The sequence below is a fragment of the Corapipo altera genome, unplaced genomic scaffold (genome assembly GCF_003945725.1).
Source record: "Corapipo altera isolate COAL_440 unplaced genomic scaffold, ASM394572v1 231, whole genome shotgun sequence".
Lineage (NCBI taxonomy): Eukaryota > Metazoa > Chordata > Aves > Passeriformes > Pipridae > Corapipo > Corapipo altera.
The window spans coordinates 352,854-376,196 of NW_020885037.1; the positions used below are offsets into that span (position 1 = coordinate 352,854).

At 56.9% G+C, this 23,343-nt stretch overlaps 1 protein-coding gene across 15 annotated transcripts in view; it reads right to left on the reverse strand.

Moving 5' to 3' along the window:
• Positions 1–8,984: 8,984 nt before the first annotated feature.
• Positions 8,985–23,343, reverse strand: part of TCF3 (transcription factor 3) — a 76,427-nt gene continuing 62,068 nt past the window's right edge. For 2 of the 15 annotated variants that reach the window (XM_027668372.1, XM_027668384.1), the window contains 12 exons: positions 22,214–22,316; positions 21,526–21,665; positions 21,272–21,398; positions 20,364–20,422; positions 19,613–19,691; positions 18,843–18,916; positions 18,077–18,280; positions 16,577–16,700; positions 15,686–15,851; positions 14,550–14,788; positions 10,476–10,620; positions 8,985–9,517 (listed from right to left, as the gene is read on the reverse strand). In XM_027668372.1, the coding sequence (XP_027524173.1) occupies positions 10,478–10,620; positions 14,550–14,788; positions 15,686–15,851; positions 16,577–16,700; positions 18,077–18,280; positions 18,843–18,916; positions 19,613–19,691; positions 20,364–20,422; positions 21,272–21,398; positions 21,526–21,665; positions 22,214–22,316 (1,458 nt within the window). In that variant the 3' untranslated portion in view covers positions 8,985–9,517; positions 10,476–10,477. Of the gene's footprint in view, positions 9,518–10,475; positions 10,621–11,331; positions 11,559–14,549; positions 14,789–15,685; positions 15,852–16,576; positions 16,701–18,076; positions 18,281–18,842; positions 18,917–19,612; positions 19,692–20,363; positions 20,423–21,271; positions 21,399–21,525; positions 21,666–22,213; positions 22,317–23,343 lie in introns of those variants that run through there. The other 13 variants (XM_027668383.1, XM_027668381.1, XM_027668379.1 and 10 more) reach the window with 13 other exon arrangements.

The following is a 23,343-nucleotide window of genomic DNA, read 5'->3' on the forward strand; positions in this document are numbered from 1 at the left end:
AGGGGTTGGGCTGTCCCCACACTGGAGTGGGGACACAAACCCTGAGGAGACATGAGCCTTGAGGGGTTGGGCTCTCCCCATGCTGGAGAGGGGACATGATCCCTTAAGGGACATGAACCCTTGAGGAGATGGGCTTTCCCCACACTGGAGAGGGGACACGAGCAGGAACACAAGTCCTGACACCAGCCTTGAGGGGATGATGGGCTGTCCCCCATGCTGGAGAGGGGACACCAGCCCTGAGGGGACAGGCTGTCCTAACGCTGGAGAGGGGACATGAGCCCCGAGGGGACAGGTGACAGAGACTGAAATGGTTAATGGCTGAAATATTGTTAAGATCACAAAAAGACTTTTGTCCACTGTGGAACACTGCAAAGAAACAGCTGCTCACCCAGCAAAGCCCCCCTTCCCTGAATATGCCTCCTAATTTGAACTGCAAAAGGACCTTGAGGTATGATAAGGGGGTGCTATTGTCCAGCTACCCCAGGTGCAGAAGGGGTAGCTACAAACTGGATTTCCTGATATGGGAAGAGGCTAATTAGAGGTAAATCCCCCTCTAAAGTGGGGTAGTCCTTCTTATCATACCAGTGTCCTCCCTTACCTGATGACTCTGCTGTGGAAACCCCTCCAGGGAGAGTCAAAGACATTCACACCTACCTTGAGCTGTTCATCTCGGATGATGGACCGTAAAGGGTCATGATTGATTCTGACATAATAGGCAGCTGTAATATCTTAGAAGGTGTCAAAGGCTCATGAAATGTCCCATGATCCAGTATTACATCATCCATTTTAAAAGTCCCTGCCCCAGGAGAGGTACAAGGTGTTCCCACCCGAGCCTGAGTGGGAACTTGTATAACTTATGAAATCTTTGAGTTTTGTGGGCTTCTCCCACCCTCAACGGATCAAGACCATCACTTTCTCATCCTTTCTTTCTCTTTTTCTCCTTTATACATTTTCTTAAGTCTTATTTTTATGCTTTAATATTGCTGTATTACTATAGATTATAACAACCAAAATGGCTACATACCCGTTTTTCTTTGAAACAAAATTGTTCTAAAATAAACCACACATATATATCTTTACAAACACTGATCATTCAGTGTCATTTCACTCTAATCCACCCCAAGGGATCTATCAGCAAGAGCCTGGGTCACCCTCGCCTTCTGGGGCGGGTCATAACAACAGGATGTCCCCATGCTGAAGGGGGAATGGGCTGTCCCCACAGCCCTGAGGTGACGGGCTGTCCCCACACCAGAGAGGGGACACAAACCCTGAGGGGTGGCACTGTCCCCACAGTGAGCTGGGACTGCTTCTCACCCTTTGTGCTGAAGGGTAGTGGCCCCTTCCCAGAGAGGTTTCTCCAGTGCCTGTCAGTGCCTCCACAAACCCTCCTGTCACGGCTGCTCAGCCTTTTCCGACAGGAGAGGGACTTACCAGCCAGATTTTTCAGCAGAGAGTCCTAAAGTCACCATCAATTCCATAATGTTCCCCGGGCTCTGCTCTGAGCCTGCTCAGCCTCTTGTGAACCTGCAGGAAGAACCCTGGAAAAGGCTGTCCCATCCCTGGATGTGTCCAAGGCCAGGTTGGACAGGCCTTGGAGCAACCTGGTCTAGTGGAAGGTGTCCCTGCCCATGGCAGGGGGTGGAATGAGATCAATTTTAAGGTTCCTTCCAACTCAAACCATTTTGGGATTCTATGAAAATCCTGAAGGATGCTAGAGCTTGGAGTGCTTGTCTGCCTGAGGCCTGTGGATGCACTGCCAAAGCCTCAGGGCTGCAGATGCTTCCTGGGCTTCCCTGTGCAAACCCACAGGAATGGTGTCCCGTGTCCAGCAGCAATTCCAGCAGCTCTCATCTTCCTTCCCACCCTGCTTCCAGGCAGCACCACTGGAACAGGGGGTCTCAGAGAGGGTCTGCAGGGCTCAGTGCTCCTGGGTGCAGCTGCCCCATCTCTGTTTCTCCCAAAGTCAAGCTGGCAGTGGAGGGCTCCCCCAGCCACTGAACCCACAAGGGTGCAAGCCATGAGAGGCTGGGGAAATTCCTGCTGAGTGGGGGAGGCAACACCTCAGGGAGCTGCCCGGAGGAGCTGGAGGAGGAGGGTGGGTAGAGCCCATCTGGGCAGGGCAGCACAGTGAAGGTGTGAGGGGCTGGGGCTGGGCCCTTGGCACAGAGTGACAGAGACCCCACGATTCGGCCTCACCCCTCGGACGGGGGTGGGAGAGTGAGAACCTGTGAGGCTGGGCCATCTCCCAGCACTGGATGCATCCCATTCTTGCAGGGTTTGAACCCTGTTAAACCTTCTGCCACATTCTGTGCAACTACTGTTGCTCTCTCCAGCTCCCTGACAGGAGAGTTGAGCCAGGTGGGGGTCAGGCTCTGCTCCCAGGTAACAAGTGACAGGACGAGAGGGAACAGCCTCAAGTTGTACAGAGGTTTAGGTTGGATATTATGAAAAAATTCTTCATGGAAAGGGTTGTCAAAGCCCAGGGCAGTGGTGGAGTCACCACCCCTCAAAGTGCCCAAACAACGTGTGGATGTGGCACTTGGGGGCCTGGGTTAGTGGTGAACGTGGTGCTGGGTTGAAGGTTGGACTTGATGATTTAAAAGGACTGAATGATTCTGTGATTCCCTGAATCACCACCACCAGTCTGTGCTGAACTCCTGGGAGGGACTGGGGGCATTTGACCCCATTTCCAAAGTGCACCCTGTGGGTACCCACTTTCACTGAGTTCTCTCTCTCCAAGGACAGGGCTGAGCCCACTGAGCACAGCAGAGCCACAGGACAGGCTGTGCTGCACCAGGGAGGGCCCAGCACCTCCAAAGCCTTTCTACGGTGCTGGGAATGGTGCCCAGATCCCACAGTGATGGAAAGTGCTGGAAACCCTCCCCAGAGGCCACATTCCCAGTGCATGTGTCTAGTGGAAGCTGTCCCTGCCCATGGCAGGGGGCTGGAACAAGATGGACTTTAAGGTCTCTTCTAACCCAAACCATTCCAGCCGTGCCAGAGCTGATGCAGGGGGGCAGGACCTGTGCCCAGAGCAAATGTCTGAAAACCTGTCTGGTGTTTTCTTTCTATTTTTGTTTGTTTGTTTGTTTGTTTGTTTTTTTAATACGAGGTAAAACCTTTATTCCAACTTTTCATTCCTAGGAATACAACATCTGAAAGACAGACATGGGGAAAAAAAAGTAATATTGTTATAAAATGTCACATTTATTGCTACATTACTGTTATATACAGGACAGTTCTCAAAATCTACTTTAAAAAAGTTAGGATTATTTAAAAATTCCAAATAATCCAGCCAGCTGTTTTGACACTTGTATAAAATTATTTAAAAAAATGAAAACAATTCATATCTTGAGGCACTCAGAAACACAATTTCATCCCCCAATTGTGATTCATTTCAAAGAGCAACGCATTTCCCACCCCCAAATACTTTATTTTTTTATTTTTTTTTGCTGGGTTAGGCATATATATATATATATTTACTATATATATAGTTCAAAACTATAATGTGTATCTGATTTAAGAACAAGGATTTCAGCCACTTAAGTACATCTGGATTTACAGGTAGGCAGCATAAACATCAAAAGCAAGGACCATTTTTTTTTTTTTTTAAAGGCCAAAAACCAAAACCAACCAGGGTTAAAAATAAACAACTTCCGCAGGCATCTCCCATCTGCTCTCCCACCCCCCATCCTACAAAAATATAGAGAAAGAGCATCCCAGGAATGCTTTGTTTCCCCAGGGAGCTGGAGCCCTCCACACCCAACAGGTCATTCCCAAGAGCTGGAACCCTCCACACCCGATTCCCCAGCAGGGGGTTGGGATTGTCCCTGTCCTGCCTCTCCAGGTGCCTCTTTCCCCTCTCCCCTCTCCTGGCACAGTAACCACGGCTGGTGCAAGGCTTCCCACGGCTCCTTCCCTGCCCAAAAGGCCCCACAAGGTTACAAGGTTTGCTCCACAGCTGGTGGGTTCAAGTGATTTGGGAAGACATGGATGGCACTGGGAAGGGGGACCTGTGGTGTGCCAGCTTGCTGCCTTGAGGAGCAACACGGCTCCCCTAAGCACAGCCCAGGGGTGCAGGGCATGGGGATGCTCTTGGTACCAGAACACCCCGTTTGGAAGCAAAAAAACCCCTTTGCTCTCCTGTGCTGGTGCCACAGCTGAGCAGAGATGTACCAGGGTGAGTGTCAAAACTTTTTGCCTTCATGGCAGGTGCTTGGCTGGGCCAGGGTGGGAACTGAGAGCCCCGAGGAGAAGGAGATGGACCAAAGCAGGGGAACAGTAATACCAGCATGGAGAGCCACAGCAGGACTGCCTCCTGTCCTGGGCTGGGCTGCAGGATGGGCACAAAAGGTTTGGCAGAACACCTGGAGCCTGCACCACCCTTCTAACCAGAGCCCACCCTCCTGTGGGAGTCCTGCAGGCCAAGGCATGGCAGTGCTGGCTCCCAGGAAGGGCTGAATTGCCTTGAAAATCCAAGTACAGAGCACCAGATCCTCCCCCCCCACCTGCCCCAAAGGCAGGGAGAGGCAGCCCTGCCATGGGACTGACCTCCCGAATCCTCCTGCCTCCACCCCAGCTGATGCCCCACTGCCAAGGGAAACAGCTCAGAGGTGCTGGCTGGAGAGACTGAGGAGCAGGGGAGGCAGGAAAACACTCCTTCAGGCTTGGGGGGCTGAAGGGAGAGCGGCCAAGCCAAGCCTGAGGCTCAGGTGCTAAGAGAACAGTCTGGGCAGCACCACGGTGGGACTCAACTTCTCCCTTCAGGGCACGGGGGATGAAGGATGGCAGTGAGCAGAAGGCACGGGAGGGTGAAGGGGGTGTGGAGGGGCCCCAGCACCAGGCCTTGCCCCCTCCAATTCAGTGCTCAGCTCCCACAGAATGACTTGGAAGGGGTGTTCCTGCGGTCTCAGCCCTCATCTGCCCCCTCCCAGCTCCAGGGCACAGACTTGGAATGCTTTTGGAGCTGCTGGAAATGAAGCTGGACTCTGAGAGCAGCAGGGAGGGGAGAATTCAGCAGTCATGGGAGAAGAGCAGAGAGAATGGGCTGGGCTGGGATCTGGAGAGTTCTGGTGAGAGGAGAGGGGGTTGCATAGGATTTAACAGGGCAAAGACCTTGTGCAAGCTTGGGGGACAGAAAACAGGCCTTGCTATTGCTGGTGTTGGGCAGGAATGGGGGAGTCCAGTGGCCACAGCTTGCTCTGGGTTAGCCAGCCCTGCAGGAAGGGCAGCAAAACTCAGAGGGTGCAGGGCTTGGGGGTTCCAAAGCCTCTTGTTTCTCAAGCCCCCCCAACCTGCTGAGGGGAGGATGTGAGGAATCACTCTGTGAGGGCCTAGGGCCCAAAGGCTCTGCTGCCTTCAGTGGGAACACTGGGGGGACACAAAGGACCTTCGAGGGCAGGTTCTGCACTGACCCTGGAACTGCAGTTGCTCTGAGTTGGTCTGACTGGGGGGTCCTGGCAGGGAGGTGGCTGCAAACAGCTGGAATTCTGCTCCCTGGGCTGTGAGCAGGAGCAGCAGCAGCAGCAGCAGGAGCAGGCAGGCTGACACCACTGCCCCAGCACGAGCCCAGGGAGGTGAAGGCTCGGGGAGGCTGCAGCTGCTTTGCTCTGGGGTGAAAGCAGGGGAAAGGGAGAAAGAACAAAAATCTGCAATCTTCCTGTTAATAAACTGGATTCCAGACACTCCTCAGCACCATGGCATGAACAGCTCATGTAGGGAGGCAGGGGGCTGGCTGGGGGGGGGAGGAACAGAGCAGACCCCTGGGGCTGGGGACCCCAGGACTGCACTCCAGGACTGTCCCTGCCACACAAGGAGTGTCCCAAGGCAGATGGGAATCCAGTTCTGCTGCTTGACTGGGATGCAGCCTGAGAAAAGAGAAACTAGAAGCTGCACAGAGGGGAAGGCAGCCCCTTGATTCCCTGTCTGATGATGGAAGCTTTGGGGGGGCTCTGTGGCCCCTGACGAGGAGGGGCACATGGCCCAGGAGCACTTATGCAAGCAAGGCTGAGAGAGGAAGCAGAAAACTGAATAAATGGCACCCTACAGTCTGTCACCCACCTGGAACACCTCTCTTGGCAGCACCACGGGTGTGGGGGACATGCAGGCAGGCAGAGAAGCAGGTTTGGGGATCTGTAAGATCCCAAGTGGAATGCCAGCACAGCCCTGACCTGTCTCTCAGTGACCATGACACCTAAAGAAAAGAGTTTCATTGCTACAGGGCGACATTTCAGGGTGGTATTTTGGGGACTGCACCTGATAGTGCTCGTTTTTAGAAAAGCCACTTTCCCTGGAAGGTTACAGGCACCACATTCACACTGAACCAAACACACTGGGAAACCAAAGGAATTTTTCCTTGCTGCACCTCCCAACTGCTCCGTGAGCACCTGGAAAGCAGAGATGGCACCGAGGCCACACTGGGCTGGCACACAAAGCTGTGCCACCCCCACATTGTGCTTTTGAGCTGGAGGAACCAAGATCTCCTCCAAACCCTGGCTCTGAGGGTTTATGCTCAAGGATCTTCATCCAGGCCTTGCCAAGGAAGGAAATTGCCTGGATTTGCTGTCAAGAAAACAGCATCTCAACCACTGAAATGCAGCTGAAAAGCCCCATCTCTGTCACAATGCCTGGGAGTTTGGGGATGGTGGGAAGGGCTCTGGCTCATCAGGAATCCCCCCTGGCTTGCAGGACTTGGAGGGGATGAAGAAGTTCAGAAAAATTTTGAACAACTCATAAATCTTCTCAAATTTCTAATTTTGTTGAGTTCCTGGATTTTTCCTGACTAGTCTCTTTAAGTCCAGGTGTGACTGCCACCTTCAATTCTTGTGGCAAAATCAAAGGGTTTGGGAAGCACTTTAAATTTTTTTGTAGGGTTTCAGGCTTGCCAGATCTGGGACACTGCTCCATCCCTCCCAGTCCTGGGGCAGGGGCACTGAGCCAGCTGAAAACCCTGAGCAGTGAAAGCCCTGCAGCCCCATCACTGTCCCACCCATGGAGCAGGAATTCTCATGGGGTGAAGCCACCTCTCATAGCTGCAAAAAGCAGCTGCTGAGCCTCCAGATTTGTACCCCAGAGCATGAATGGGAGTCAAGGACTGTCACACATGGAGGGAAACCTGATCCATCTCACTGCCCCATGCTTCAGCAGCCAGAAGAACCCAAAGGAGTGAAGTGTCATAAACCTGGCAAGCTAATTAGGCTGAAATGTGTCTGTTGACACAGGCAAGAAGAGCCTGGGCTGCTGGAACTGCTGACTTTTCCTGGCCTTCCTGGGGACACAGCTGGGGGCTGCTGTGGTCTCAGGTCTCCCCACACAGAAGGAGTGGTGGGAGCAGCAAGCTGGGGAAAGCCAGGAGCACCCAAAAGCTTCAGAGCTAAGGTTGGATGCTGTGGAGCCCCAAGGCAGTGCCAGGGGCAGCAGGGACAGTCCCAGTGCTGCCCTGGCACTTGGACTGGCTCCTCTCAGAGATGCAGGAGCTGAGGGCACAGTGCCCAGGTGAGGAGGGAGATAAGCACTTCCAGCAGGGCTTGCCAGAGCACGAAGTGCAGCCACGAGCACAGAGGAGCACCAGGAGGTTATGCCAAAGCCCAGGACCCAATCCTGTTTGCCAGCCCTTCCCTTTCCCAAAGCAGCACAGCTTCCCCAGGAGCAAAGGCTGGAGCAGCAGAGGGGAGAGATGGACTCTGTGGGGGAGAGGGGGGGTCCAACCATCCTCATCGTCCCCATGTCCCCCCCCCCAGCCAGCACCCGTGTCCCATGCACTGTCCTGTCTGACTGGGCTCTGCCAGGCACATCTGGGCAGCTGTGGCCCCAGTCCAAGAGCATTCCAGATGTCACACTCCCTGGGGAACTGCCCCATCCACCTGCAGAGCTGGGAAGAACCAGGCACAAACTGTTTCAGAAGGGGAAGGAGAGGGAAGAAACAAGAGTAAATTCCCGGTGGATGTTTTTCCATGGCCATCTCCAGAACGGCTGCTGCAGCTCAGCACTGCCCGGCACCTCTTCGTTTGCTCCACACCTCCGGGGCACCCAGTGGGGCTGCCAGGGATCTTCCTCCTGCTGAGCACTCTGGAGCAACACTGGGAATCCTTGGGAGTGAGGGATGGCTGGTCCAGCTTGGCTGCTGGAGCATGTCGTGCAGGGCGGGTGCTCCCGCTTCCCTCCTTCCCAGCACGGAGAGAGGAGCCCACAGACAGGTGAAGTTACCACTCACATCCCCACGGGAAGCTCATGCCGAGCTCAGTTTGCCTCCAAGGATGCTCTGGAGATGTGACAGGAGGTGACAGCCAAGTGTGAAGCCCCTCTCCCCGAGCCTGCAGCGTTTTCCACTTCCAACGGTGGTGACTCCAGTGCAGGGAGAAGGGATCCTACTGCTGGTCGTGGCTTGCCCAGGGCTGGAGTGAGCCCACACGCCAGGTCACTGCTCCCTTCCTGCCCCAGACACGGGGCTGTCTGGCCCCATATCCCGCTGCTGCCTCCACCTCTTCCCAGTGCTCCAGCTTTGTTCACTTGGTCTTTGTTCAGCGCTGCTCCTGGAAGTGCCTCCAACAGCTCTGGCGTGTGGGGAACGGGCGCTTCCCTCCACCTCGGGCTTTCCTCACGCATCCGTGTTCCTGCTCCGCTTTGCCTGGAAGTGCCCCAGTCCCTCGGATCTCTTCCATCCCTGCTCCCTCCCAGCAGCTCCGGGACAGCCGTGGGGCACCTCCTCTCCCACAGCAGATCTCCGGGAATAAAGCAAACCTTGCAGAGCACCTCGGTCGCCTCCCGGGAGGAGCAGGGGCACTCCTGCCACTTGCTTTGCTGCTTAACTTCCTTTTCCCAAATCAGAAGTGGCCGAAGCAAAGAGATGGTGAATTCAGCACATGAGTTTGTTTGTTTTTTTATCATGGAAGGTACAAGCCAGGCAAGGAAGAACATCCCCTTGCTGTGGCTACATTCGCTTTTAGTGGCTTTCCGAGCCGAATCTGAGAATTCCTCTCTTTATATCCAGTCTCTCTTAATACAATTTTAATATTCTGGTTGATCCTAAAGATGCAACGTTAACTATAGAAACAGCAGCAGAAAAGCGGAGGGTACAAGACATGTTTTTATACAAAAAAAAATTCTTTCGTCGCTTACAAAACATATGCAAAAGAAGCTAAAAAAAACCAAAAGGCATTGCTATTTGTTCTACATAAAAAATCTCATAACTAATGTTCTTTTTTTTTAAAAAAGAAATATCAAGCTTAGGCACAATTTTGCTGCTGGCTGCTTGTGAACAAGCCAAGAGAACACGCCACCCCCTCCTAACTGAGTGATATGTATTGACTGTTCTGCACTTTATACTTAAGGCAATTTTTTTGTTTTCGTTCTGTTTTTGACAAAAAGTGTTTTTTTCCACCCCTTACGTCACACCAGGATCCGTCTGCGTGTGTCAGTATGAGCAGTACTACAGTTCATGGTTCAAGAAGGTTGCAGGTCACACCGAGGGCTTTCTTCCTACAGATCTCTGTATCCAGAGGAACAGGGAGACCTACAACTAAAATAAAATAAAAAAAAAAGAGTCTGAAGTGATGGAAATCCAAATGAGAATAAACCTGTGCTCCTTGCATGGGGGCCCTGAGGCTCCTGCTGCAGCCTGTTCCTGCAGGAGTCAGCCCACGGGGCTGCAGCAGAGCTGGGACATGAGCTTTGCCTTTGTTTGGGTCAGGCCACCCTCAGGCACCCACTGGGACAGGGGACACCAAGGGACTGTGGCCCCTCCATGCACCCCTGGTGGGATCAGCTGACCCACCACTCCTGGATCTGCTCAACCCCTCCCATCATCTCTGCACCACTGGGATAAACAGGCTCGGCTGCTCCTGGCCAAGCACAGGGTCCCCCTAAAAATGGAGACAGACCCTCAGAACTTGTGCCTGCTACAGTTCCAGTGAAGGATTTTCACCTTCCCTGACTGTCCTGGCATTTCTGGGACCTGCCCATTCCCTCCCGTGGAGCCACAAGGAAAAGGAGTTGCTGGTTTCCAGTGGCCAACTGGGGCAGGTCTTGGAGATGCAGAGCAGAGATGAGCTCACTCAGGGTGGGGAGAGCACAGAAACCCCCCATCCCAGCCATGGGGCTGCAACCCCTCCTGTGGGCCAGAGGCTTTGGGTGTCCACAGGGCACATGACATGCACAGAGAATCATGGAATGGTTTGGGTTGGAAGGGACTTTAAACCTCATCTCCTTAAAATCCCCTGCCATGGACAGGGACACCTTCCACTAGACCAGGTTGCTCCATGTCCCATCCAACCTGGCCTTGAACACTTTCAGGGATGGAGTGTCCCCAGCCTTTCTGGGCAACCTGTGCCAGCGCCTTGGACACGTGCAAGTCACTGATTTCAGGGAAATGAAGCAGGACCTTGGCTGGTGCTGAGGGAATGGGGCTGAGCAGGCAGAGCAGAGCAATGTGTGTTGGCACGGGGTCGGGGTGTGGCATCACAGGGGAAAAATGGTACCTTTACATGTGTCCAACAGGGTTGTGACCGTCTCCTAGACCAGGATGTGAAGCTGAAAGTGTCATCTGGGGGTCTCCTACCACTCCAGACACTTTCTCCTCTTCCCGACGCTTCAAGCAGGCTGCTTTAGGGTTCAGGTTGCGCTCTGTGCCAGGAACAGGGAGGGGGAGCAGCCTCAGTGTGGGCAACAGCATCACACAGGGCAGCAGCAGCACCCAGGAGGGAGAGTGAGGACAGAGTCCCAGAGCAGCCCCACGGCACCACGTGGGGGGACAAGCCCCGTGCAGCTGCTCCCTGCTGTGCCTGCAGGAATTTGGCTGGACCCCTGTTCGAGCAGAACGCCAGGTCTGGCTGGACCCCCATGCCAATTTAAACATAGAATCCCAGAATGGTTTGGGTTGGAAGGGACCTTAAAGATCATCCAGTGCCATGGGCAGGGACACCTTCCACTAGCCCAGGTTGCTCCAAGCCCTGTCCAACCTGGCCTTGGACACTTCCAGGGATGGGGCAGCCACAGCTGCTCTGGGGAATCTGTGCCAGGGCCTCCCCATGTGCCTGTTTCAGGAACCCCCACATGCCTCAACCAGCTCTCAAGAGTTGAGGACTGAGTTTTTCAAAGCTGCTTAATGGGATTCAGGTGCCAAATTTCCATTAGGCAGGAGGGGAGAGGGAGAGAGAAGCCTCAAATCCATCCTGGGCTGGGGCCAGGGAGAGCTCAGCCAGCCCCCAGGGGTGCTGCTGGCACTGCAAACACACACCTCGCACTGAAAGCAGGAGTCAGGACAGAGATGCACGAACATGCAGAGACAGGGGGGAGAGACAGGCCCCAGAGTGCCCCTGCCAGCTGGTACCATACCTCGTACTTGCTGCTCCAGGCCCAGAATGACCTGCACTGCTTGCTGTAGGATGATCAGTTTGGTCTGTGCTTTGTCCGTTTTTAAGTGCATCTGACACATTCGTCCCAGTTCCTTAAAGGCCTCGTTAATGTCCCGCACACGCACCCTCTCCCTGGCGTTATTGGCCATTCTCCTCTCCCGGTCCCTCAGATCTTTGTCCTCCAGTGACAAGGCCTCGTCTGTACTGCTGGGTTCACAGCACCACAGGGGTTAGTCAGGAGGTGGTACCAAGGGGGGGTTATATGTTGCCGTGCTGGGAGTGCTCCTGGTGTCCACTGGAAACGGCCCAAACAGCCTCACTTTGCAAAGCCAATTCCTCTGGGTCCTTCCAGGAGCGGCCCGGGCTGTGTCACCTCTGCAAGTCAGGTGAAGGTGCTGCCAGCATGAGGCTGGGTGCCCACAGGGCTGGAGGGTGTCCACAGGGCTGGAGGATGCCCTTGGGGATGGAGAGTGCCCTTAGGGCTGGAGGGTGCCCACGGGGCTGGAGGGTGCCCACGGGGCTGGAGGGTGCCCACAGGGCTGGAGGGTGCCCTTGGGGCTGGAGGATGCCCTTGGGGCTGGAGGGTGCCCTTGGGGCTGGAGGATGCCCTTGGGGCTGGAGGGTGCCCACGGGGCTGGAGGGTGCTGCTGCAGGGGCAGTGACGCGGCATCGACACCGACACCTTCTCTCCTCTGCAAAATTTTGCCTCCCTGTTTTTGTTTTCAGCTGAAAACTCCAAGCCTGGGGGGCAGGTCTCAGCCAAAAACATCAGGTCTGAACCCCAAAAAAAGACTTTTTGGCTGAAAGCAAATCCCTCTTTGTAAGATTTCCCTCCAAAACTCCACCTGCAGCTCCCAGTGAAGGCATTTCTGGCAGTGGTGCCACAGCAGCAGGAGCAGCCTGGCCTGGCACCCTCTTAGGGGCTGGGGGCAGCACCAGGGGCAGGAGCCAAGTGCCTGGACTGCTGCTGAGGATCAGACTCAGATGCAGACACTGGGTCCCACCAGAAGGGGGTGATTTTCTTTTCCAGGCACACTCAGAAGCTCTGGGAGAGCCTCTGCTGCCGACAGCACTCCATGGATGCCCGAAACAGGCTGGGACAGGGGGGAGGCAGAGTCATCCTGGCAGCACCTTGAACCGTGGCCTTGCCCGCAGCCCGACCCCTCCAAAGCCCCAGTTTATTCACAGACGACCTTTCCCCCAGAGCAAAACTTCCTGCAGGAAGACACCTATCTGAGGAGGGTCCTTGGGTGAGCCCTGGCACTGGGACAGACTGTGGCCTTCCAGGGGAGCCATGTGGGGATAAGCCTTCAGTGAAGAGGGGCCACAGAAGCAGAGCCTTCCTGGGGGGCTGGAGGGCCTCTGAGCGGTGTATGGACGCAGGAAGGGGGAGCAAGTGCTCCCCAGGCAATGGTTTGCCTGTGTGGGACAGAGAGCTGCCCACTGTCCCTGCCTGCAGCCTCTCCTTGCTGCCTCGTTCCTGTCCTTGTCCCCTCCTCACTGCCCCAGCTGGCACTGCCACTGTCTCTCCACACACCCAGGATGGGCAGGGGGATGGGGCCACTGAGCCACCCCACAGCAGGACCCCAGCTCACTCCTCCCAGCTCAGGCTGGTGGCCATGGGTCCTGGCTGGTGGCTCTCCTGGGATGTCACAGCTTGGATGTCACTCCTGGGCAGGATGGAGCCACCTCCCTGCCACCAGCACAGGGAGTTCTGGCAGCTCTGGCTGCCTTGTGCCTCGATCCAAGGGGTCACCGACCTCCCCTCAATCTCCTCCTTTCCCTTCCTGCCCCATAGCTACTGTGGCAGCAGGAGGGTCCTGGCAGCCCTGGCTGGGCACACAGGGACCCGACAGCCCCATTTCCATGGGGTGTGAGAGTGGGATTCTCTCCTGGAAACCCACAGAGAGGGGACACAGGCTGCCTGCACTGACACTGCTGAGGGCAGCCCACCAGGCTCAGCCACTTCCCTGGCTGCCTCCAGGAAGGGTTTAAAAAGGGACAAGCGTGGGAGACCAAAGTGAACACGGTGCCAACTCTGCCTAAGCCCTGCCCCCCTCGGTCCTGCCTGGGATCCGTGAGCAGCAAGTACAAGGTAGAGTGGGACCACCGAGAGGTCACGGCTGGGGACTGTCTGTAGGAGATCGGAAAGAACAGAACCAAAAAATAAAAACTCGAAATAAAATGGAAAAAAAAAAATCAAAAGGAAGGGGAAATTAAAAAAGAGACAGGAAAAAATATACATGTTATGAAAGGCAAAAAATTACAAACTGAAGAGAGGCACAAAGGACTCCAACATCAAGGCACAGCAAGGCCAGCAGAGAGGAGCACAGCCAGGCACAGCCCCCGACGCGTGTTACGACAGGCTCTGCAGAGAGAAAGGGGGTTATCCTGCCCCGGCACCCCGGGCTGGAGCGGGAACATGCACTGTGGGATGCGGGAACAAAGCAGCAAAGTCCTCCGGAGCGGGACACCGAGCCCTCCACTTCCCATCCCACGGGGATGCAGCACCCAGGGGCGGGTGCACAGAGGGGTGCACTCGGGAGATGGGTGCACAGAGGGGTGCACTGGGGAGATGGGTGCACACACGTGTGGAAGGACGTGAGGGTGCCCCAGGGAGGGGCAGACCCTACACACACCCACCGGCAGCTCAGCTCGGAACGCGCAGAGCTCCCAGCTTTTGTCTGGGACCAGCCTGTGCAGGCAGCGAGGGCTGCTCAGCCCAGGGCATCCCGCTGCCCCTGGCACAGCTCCGGTGATCCCAGGGGTTTGCCAGGTGCCACACAGGTGGGACAGGAGCGCAGAGCCCCGCTGGGCACGAGGTGGGACAGGGATGTGCTCTGTGCTCGGAGCAGCCCTTGGCAATGGCAGATTTGGGTCCCTCTGGGAGATTTGCTGGCTGGGGTTTTTCCAAGCTGGCCAAGCACGGAGCAGCCCTGGCTGCGGGGGAGTGACGGCGCAGGGCATGCAGCACACGCAGTGGCAGTGGGGAACGGAGGAGAGAACAGCAGGGAGGGATGCAAAAAAAGGCAAAAAAAATAAAAACAAAAAGGACATCAACAGCCTTGGGTTGGTCCCCAAGGCCACAGGGGAGAGAGACAGTGCGAGGCACCACAGCACGTCACAGGAGACAGACAGACAGACAGCCCCGTGCCGATCAGATACGTAAAATATCACCACTCCGGGACCCTCACTGACCTCTAACTTGTTGCTCCAGGTTCAGTATGACTGATACGGCCTGGTGTAGGATTAGCAGTTTGGTCTGCGGTTTTTCGCTGTTTAGGTGCAGTTGGCACATGCGTCCGAGCTCTTTAAAGGCCTCGTTGATGTCCCGGACCCGCAGGCGCTCACGGGCATTATTGGCGACCCTCCTTTCTCTCTCTCTCTCGGCTTTTTGCTCTGGGGGAAGAAGATCGTCCTCCTCATCCTCATCTTGACTAATGGTTTAAAATAAGAACGAGACAGGGACATTCCTCGCGTGCACTCTCAGCACTGGTCAACTCACAGACAAGAAACACACGGCGAGGCACCGAGATGCTGAGCCCCGCGTGGCCCCCGGTGCCCCGATGGGACCTGCTGGCCTGTGCCACACACTCGGGCACAGGGGCACGCAGGGACTTTGGAGAGAAGCAATTAAGGCTCTTCTTCTGCCTCATTTTGTTTTGTTTTGGTTTGGTTTGGTTTTACACAACAGAGAAAGAAACCACGATGCAACTAAAACTTGTTGCTGGGAGGGCACAGGGTGGCCCCGAGAAGGTGAGGGCTGACACTGGAATCCCCAGCTGGAATTTGGGAAGACACAGCCCTCTGCCTCCAGGGCAGGAGTGGGGCTGGCACTGCCCTGCTGGGCACCTGGTGAGGTCTCTGAGCTGGTGGTGGGGCTGCAGAACAGCCAGCGAGCTGGAACCTGACCCGCTGCCACTTCTCGGCTGGATGTGGCAGAGGACACAGGAGCCCAAAGCAGACAGCAGAGATGCCCCAAGGCAGGGAAGATGTCAAACCTTCCCTTTCTGGGGCTGAGCACTTGCTTTTTCCTGTGCACAGCCCCGAGGGCCCACACAGGCGGGTGCAGCTGCTGTAGATGAGGTGCATCCCTCTGCTTTAGGAGCATGAGGAAGCCCTGGGCCCACAGGGACAGGAGCCAGCAGGAGGGTGGCAGGGACCCTTCCCCTGGGGCAGCAGCAGGAGCCCAGGCTGTGTGAGGCCACACCAGGCTCCCGGGGTGGGCAGGGGCTGGAGGTCTGTGCCACAGGATGACCCTCAGCCTCACGGGTCAAGCTGCACCCCAGCCCAAACACCCCCAGCCTGGGAACAGAGTAAGCGAAGGGAGAGACCTGTTCAAAGAGCACCTTGTTCTGTTCCGAGAGGGTTTCAGCTCCTTCTTCTCCTCCTCTGAGTTATCTGCCACTGATGTGTTCTCTTCGTCCTCCTTCTCTTCCCTCTTTATTTCGCTCGTTCCCGAGGAGACGCTGCTCCGGCCCAGCCCCCCGGACAAACCTGCTGAGAGAGCAGAGCCACGTGCAGGGCTTGAGGGGCCTGACCCACACAGGAGGCTGGGGGGTCCCCAGGCCCTGCTCCTGCTGTGGCATCCCAAGCTCATCCTGCACTGCTGCTCTGCAGGCAGGGAAGATGGAGGCGTGTTGGCTCTGCCCTGCTGCTGCTCCCTGTTCTCCCTCCACCTCCCACGCCCTCTAAAATGAGAGCTCAACCTCTCCAGCAGAGCAGGGCCTGGGGGGCTGTGCACCCACAGCTAGCAGGAGGGACAGGGACATGTAGGTCAAACCTAGTAGGATTAGATGGGATATTGGGAAGAAATTCTTGGTTGTGACGGTGGTGGGGCCCTGGCACAGGTTGCCAGAGCAGCTGTGGCTGCTCCATCCCTGGCAGTGTCCAGGGCCAGGTTGGATGGGGTTTGAAGCAACCTGGGATGGTAGAAGGTGTCCCTGCCCATGGCAAGGGGGTGGAACTGGATGGGCTCTAAGGTCCCTTTCAACCCAAACCAGTCTGGGATTCTATAAAATCTCTGGAAAAGGCTCAAGGTCAAAACTGCCCTGTGGATCATGCAAGGAAGCACCAGCCTTGCAGGAGCATCCATGTCCCCCTGGGCTGCTGCTGCACAGGGCTGGACCTGACAGGTGACCCAAACTCCCTCTCTCCCTGGCAGGTGAGCCCTGGCACAGGTGAGCCCTGGCACAGGTGAGCCCCGACGTGCAGAGCTGCCTTACCGCTGTACGTGTCCTGCTGCCTGCTGAGGTCGGGGAGTGAGCTGGGCTGGGATGGAAGTGTGACGTGGTTGTGGAGCAAGCTGGGGTTGCTGGACAAGCCGTCTTCGGGGTGACCTCCTCCCACCTACAGCACAACAAGCAGAGCAAGGGGGACATGTCACAGCCAGCAGGCAGGGGGACAGTCACCTGAGGACACCCCCAGGGCTCCATGGACTGGGACAAGGCCCAGCTGTGTGCTCCCCTTGCACAGCCCCATCACCCAGAGCACAGGCACGAGGGAGGGAAGAGCCAGCCTGCTCCAGCACCAGCTCTCTGAGGACTGTGGCAGTGACACTGCAGCTCTGCACATGAACTGGGCCCAGCCCAAAGCCACCAGCAGAGCTGTGCCCCCTGCCATGGAAAAGCCCCTCCCTGCCTGGGTGCAAGGCTGGCACACTGGGAAGGACACGTCCTGTCTCCATCAAGCACCACTGTTTCTGCCACCACCCAGTGCCATCAGAGCGAGGGACATCCCAGCAATGTGAACTTGGCTCTAGAAAGGGTGAGGGCCAGGCAGCCCTTCCGAGCCCACGGCCCCCAGGCTGTGCCACACAGGCCAGGGACTGGCAGGACAGAGCCAGCCCTGCTGCCCACATGCTGGGTTTGCAGCTGGCAGGACACATGTGTGTGATCACATCTGATTCCTTGCTCAGGAGCAGAGTCCAGGAAGCCTGGAAGGGGCTCACAACTGGTTTTAGAGTCTGGAGATGTGCTGCTGCAGCAGGCAACCAGTTCTGCCAAAAATGTGCTGCTGTGGTCACCAGCCTCTGGACAAGGGGCATCCTGGTGACCCAACATGGGACCTCAGCATCCACATGCTCAGGGAGCCTGGAATCTGTCCCATTCCTTGGAGCCAGAAAGAGCCCTCACACACCAGCACTCCCCACACGCAGGGTAGGACACGGTGCCTGCCCAAACCATTCAGAGCAGGGAATTCCTGGTGATACCTGGCTCTCTTAAACCCACTGGATCCCTCCTCTCCTTCTCCCTGCATACTCCAGGGATGGTTTGAAGCTGTTTTGAGGGATTTCCATCCATGTTGCAGGTAAAGAAGAGCTTTCACCACTTCTGCCTGCCCTGAGAAGGGGCATGAACAAAGTGCACACAGAGCTTGTGCCAAGAGCCATGTCTGTGCTGAGGGTGGACTCGGTGTGCCCGGAGAAGCTGTAGCTGCCCCATCCCTGGAACTGTTCAAAGCCAGGTTGGACAAGGCTTGGAGCAACCTGGGATAATGGAAGGTGTCCCTGACCATGGCAGGGGGTGGAAGGAGATGGGATTCAACCCTCCCTGCGGGAACACAGCAGGTGACTTCCATGCACGTCACCCACCCAGCACTGTCAACACCTGACCCACGCTGGGCCACGCTGAGCTGTTCTCATCCCTCTGGACGCCAGGGCACCCCACACGCAGCACGTGTCCCCAGCGTGTCCCCACCAGCCGCCACGATGCCCCCACACCTACCAGGCTCGGGTGCCTGTTGCCCAGGGCCATGACCGAGGCAGGGAAGGCCTGGCCCAGGCTGCCCACGGCAGCACTGTGGGGTGGTGCTGAGCCCAGGAGCCCGTGCATGTCCCCGTGGTTGCTGGGCATGGCAGCGGTCTGGCCCACGGCGTGGTTCCTCAGCACGTGGATGGCTTCGTCCAACCTGTCTTCCATTTTGTTTTGCTGGAAGGACAGGACAGAGAGAGGTCTCTGTTAACTGCCCGTCCCTGGAAGTGTCCAAGGCCAGGTTGGAGCAACCTGGTCTGGTGGCAGGTGTCCCTGCCCATGGGAATTATATGGGCTTTAAGGTCCCTCCCAACCCAAACCATTCCATGATTCCATGATTGTAATCCCATTAAGCCAGCAGCCTGCTGCAGCTCTGCACTGCAGGACAGCTCGTGGCAATCCAGCACTGAAGTACCAGGGATGGGGACAAATAACCCCCAGTCAGTGCCATCCCCTAAAGGCACGAGGGGTCACACCAGTCACACCAGCAGAGTTGCTCAGGGAAGGGAGGGAGAAATCCATCCCACTGGGCCAGACCCCAGGATGGGCCAGGGCCATGGATGGTGGGAGGGTGCCAGGCTGTCCAGGTGCCAGCGAGGCTCCAGGCCCAGGAACACATCCATCCATCTCGACCAACCACCTGATTCCAGGCCCTGGCCATTCAGGGGAGAGGATCTCCGCCAAAAATCCTTCCCCACCAGGCCCCAGGGGACGGGAGAGCAAAGGAGCAGCCACTCACCAAAGTGTGGAGGCTCCCTTCGTAGCTGGGAGATAAGGCACCCGCTCCGCTCGCCCGCGGCCACTGCGACGTGCCTGGGGACAAACGGAGAGCTGGGCACCGGCACCGGCTGCCACTAGATGGGGCTGGAAGCTGGGCTGTGGCACGGCACTGCAGGGGCCACCACGCTGAGCACAGGCCACCGTGCCACGCTCAGCACCCCATGGCACCGCAGGGATCACCACGGCACTGCACGGCACCAACGTGGGACACCACGGCACCACACAGGCCATCACAGCACCACATGGCATTGCACAGGCCACTGTGGCACCACGGCACTGCATGGGCCACCACTTGGCACCTCGTGGCACTGTGGGCTCAGCAGGGAGCTGAGCTCAGGCCTTCAGACTCAAGAGGTTTCCAATTGTCCCTGGTCTCAGTGACACGCTGTGACCTTGGGGCTGCACCCCGGGCATGGGGAACTTGGGCACCAGCTCTGCTGGGCACAACGGGACCTTGTCCTGCCCGAGGGCAGCAGGGACAGGCTTTCACCAGGTGCTGGAAATGGGTTCTAACTGGTTGGCCTCTTCCCAGTTCCCAGTGTGCTTCTCCCATGGGAGACAAATGCAGGGACAGCCTCTGTGAGATGGGATGCTCAGGGACAGGATCAGGAATGGCATGAGCAGGTCCCAGGGTCACTGCCACCCCTGGGCTCTGTAGTGAGGGTTTGGGGCTGATCTGGGAAGCTCCCAAAAGCAAACCCAACCCAGAGAACAACATCTGTCACTCACCTGCAAGCCCCTGCGGGGAGCCGACCGGTGTGGAGGGGTTTGAGGAGAAGTTATTGCTAGAGTGATCAGGGGAGTAAATCTGGAGAGAGAGGGAGGGCAGTGAGCAGCGCCCACCCTGAGCCACTGCCCCCTCCCAGCAGCACCCACCACCCACTGGGACCCCTGAGGGGACCCCCTGTCCCAAACCCACACCCAACGTGAAGGCCCAGCCCGGCTCCCCCCAGCCCCCCCATCAACCCCAGGGTCTCTCTCTGTCCCCACCCCTGAGTGCAGCCTCCAATCTTCAGGTCCCACCTTGAAAGGACATGAGAGCCCTATGGAATTGTCACAGGGTGCACTGCCAGCCCCCCTCTGCCACTGTGCAAAGGTCACTGAAGGGGACAAAGGCGACTCTGATAACCCAGTGAGACCAGTGCCCTCCAGTCCGAACCAGCACATGCAGGGCCAGGACTACTGGGACCTGCAGGTCCTGCCATGGGGGCTGTGCAGGGTGGTCTTGGCAGAGGTTGGGGGGTCCTGGGCTGGTCATGGGGCTGCAACAAGCAGGGCCTCAGCTTCCTCATCTGCCAAGAGGCACCAGGACCAAGATGGCAGCACATGGAGTGGGGAAAGCTCTCCCTCAGAGTCTGCCATGGATTTGGGCTGCATTCACCCAAACTTTTCACTGTGTCCATATTCCCTGTTTTGTATGGAGAGGGGGTCCAGTGAGCAAGAGCACCAGGAGCAGGTCAGGGATGATCCCAACCCTTACCGAGGCCAGTGCCTTCCCGAGCGCGTCTCCAGAGCTCCCGGCTGTGGTTCCTCTGTTACCTGCCAGGAGGGGACACAGATGTCACTGCCAGGGCACCAGAGCCCAGCAGGACCTGGCACCCTACGAGACCTTCTCTGGGGTCACCTGCTCTGAGGTGGAAACTTTTTGCTTTTAGTGCTTTGCTTGACAATGAAATGTTTGTCTGGCTCAGGGCAGCCCGGACGGGGGCACAATCCCCAACAGCTTTCAGGGGGCTGCACGAAGGTCTCTCTAAGCTCTGGGTTGGAGGTGCCACCAACAGCAATCAGATGTCTCTGCTGCAGCACAGCCCATTGCCATGGGGCATTTTAAGCTCCTAAAATAACCAATGGACTGGATGATCTTGGAGGTCTTTTCCAACCTTAATGATTCTACCATTCTATGAATCCCAAACTTGATTCCTTGTAGAAAAATAAGAGTTTTTCTACAAATCCAGGTAAGGATCTTCGTTTCCTGGGGAGCATAAGTTCATTTCAGTAACAGGTTTGGTAACAGGTTCAGCAGGGTCAGAGATTAAAGCACTCAGGGGTTAAAATGGCAGCACAAACATTCCCATTCCAGATTTAAGTGAACAGCTTCACACAGGTGCAAATCCTTCCTGCAACTCATGTAAGCCACAGCACCTCCAAGGGATAATGTCAGAGCTCCTGGGCCCCTCCCAGATCCACCACAGGAGGTGTAAACCCCACAGGTGTCTCCCTGCTCCAGGTATCCAGCAGCAGGAACCTCGCTGTGCCTCACGAAGCGACTCCAGGCACAGGTGACACACGAGGGGTTTTGGATGCCTCAGGCATCGGGTTTGCCCAAGACTTTGGTTTTCCAGGTGAGCCTGTGCAGGGCAAGGGGGTCCCCCCGGGGGCTGGACGTACCCATCATATTGTCTGTGCCGCTGATCGGGGGCGTGTGACTGGACACTCCGTAGGGCGTGGAGGCCGAGGAAAAGCCGGACACGGAGGGGAGTCCCCCGTTCACCTCTCCTGAATGCAGCTGGTAGTTCTGGCAGGGAGGAGGAGATGGGTGAGAGGAGCCCTGGGAAAGCTGCTGGGCTTTGGCATCGGCCCAGAGCCATGGAAGGAGGTGACATGGAGGTGACAGGGCGCCCCAGCCCCGGGGGACACGTTACCATGCGTTCGTGCTGGTGTAAACTGTTGAAGCCACTGGGCTGTGGGAGTGGGGAGGAGGAGCTGCCCAGCATGGCACCGTAACTCGACTGGCTCATGGCACCCGGGGAACTCCACAGGTCTGGCGAGTTATGGAGTCCATCTGCAAGGAAAAGTGGAGCTGGGCAGGGCACAGACACCCCAGGCAGCCCCCAGCCCCCCAGGGGGAGGTCAGCCCGGGCTGAGGGGCTGTGACTGTCCCCATCCTGTCCTGTCTACACTGAGCATCCCCTGCTGAGCAAATCGGGACTATCTCTCTGGGACCAGGGACAGGAGCCAGGGAAGGGCTGGAGCTGTGCCAGGGGGGTTGGGATGGATCTCAGGGAAAGGTTCTTCCCCCACAGGGTGCTGGGGCACTGCCCAGGCTCCCCAGGGCAGTGGGCACGGCCCCAAGGCTGCCAGAGCTCCAGGAGCGTTTGGACAACGCTCTGAGGGACAAGGTGGGACTGTCGGGTGTCTGTGCAGGGCCAGGAGTTGTGACTGGATGATCCCTGTGGGTCCCTTCCAGCTCAGGATATTCCGTAATTCTATGATTTCAGGGCTGCTTTTCGTCTCATGCACTCCTGTCCTGAGCCTCCTCCATCTAATCCCTCCTGTGGTCTGTGACAATCCAGGCAGCCCCTGCTCTGCCCCACGGTGTGAATAACTCACCTGCCATATAAAAGGCTCCAGGATACACAGTGCTGGGAGGTTTTGAGGGAGTATATCCAGCTGGATCCCTGCTGTAGTCATCACCTGAGTTGGATGGATACACCTGTGGGGCAGGAAAGAGGTTGAAGAGAACTGGCCACTCCAAGGCCCCACATCCTCACCATGCCTCTCCCTAACCCTGCACAGCCTAAACTTCAAATTTAAAATTCAAACTTAAACTTCAGCAGTGTCTGAGTGGCCTCTCATGGCAACAGAGCAGCCTTTCATTCAACTGGCCTTTCAAGGACCTGGAGGGGCAGGACAGGGAGAATGGCTTCCCACTGCTAGAGGGCAGGGTTAGATGGGATATTGGGGAGAAATTGTTGGCTGTAAGGGTGGGGAGGCCCTGGCACTGGTTTCCCAGAGAAGCTGTGGCTGCCCCATCCCTGGAAGTGTCCAAGGCCAGGTTGGACGGGGCTTGGAGCAACCTGGGCTAGTGGAAGGTGTCCCAGCCCATGGCAGGGGGTGGGACTGGATGGGCACTAAGGTCCTGTCCATCCCAAAACATTCCACGAGTCCAGGAGCTTCACTTTTATTCATCCCACAGCAGATCTGGGCAGCACTGGAGAGGTTCAGCCGAGTCCTTGAAGGTCACAGCCCTGTGGGCAGTGGGGCAGGACACAGGGCACAGGGTGCAGGGCACAGAGGGCACAGGGGACACCCCCAGCCCCTCTGCCTTCCCGTAACCCCGTGGGTCCCCCAGCCCCCTCCTGCAGAGCCTGCCAGCACCAGCAGAAGTTTCGACTCTGCTCCAGTTCCGTTTTCCGCGGTTATAAGTTTTTCTGGGTAACCACAAAAGCCACCACTGCTGTGCGGTGACCCCGCGCCAGGGGACGGGCTGGGGGCTGCCACCAGGGGCTGCTGTGGCCTCGGGACCCCCTGTGCCAACCCTGGTGTGTGCCAGACTCCCCAGCACAGCCCCTGCCCAAACCTGCCACACGAACCAGCTCGAGGGGAAACTGTGGCACAGGGGACACCGAGGGCTGAGCAGCCCCTTGGAAGGGTTGTCAAGGGGAGGGGACAGCTCTGGGACAGATTTCTGCAGCACTGCTCAGCTACGTGATTTAACAGCACATTAAGCAACAGAAAAG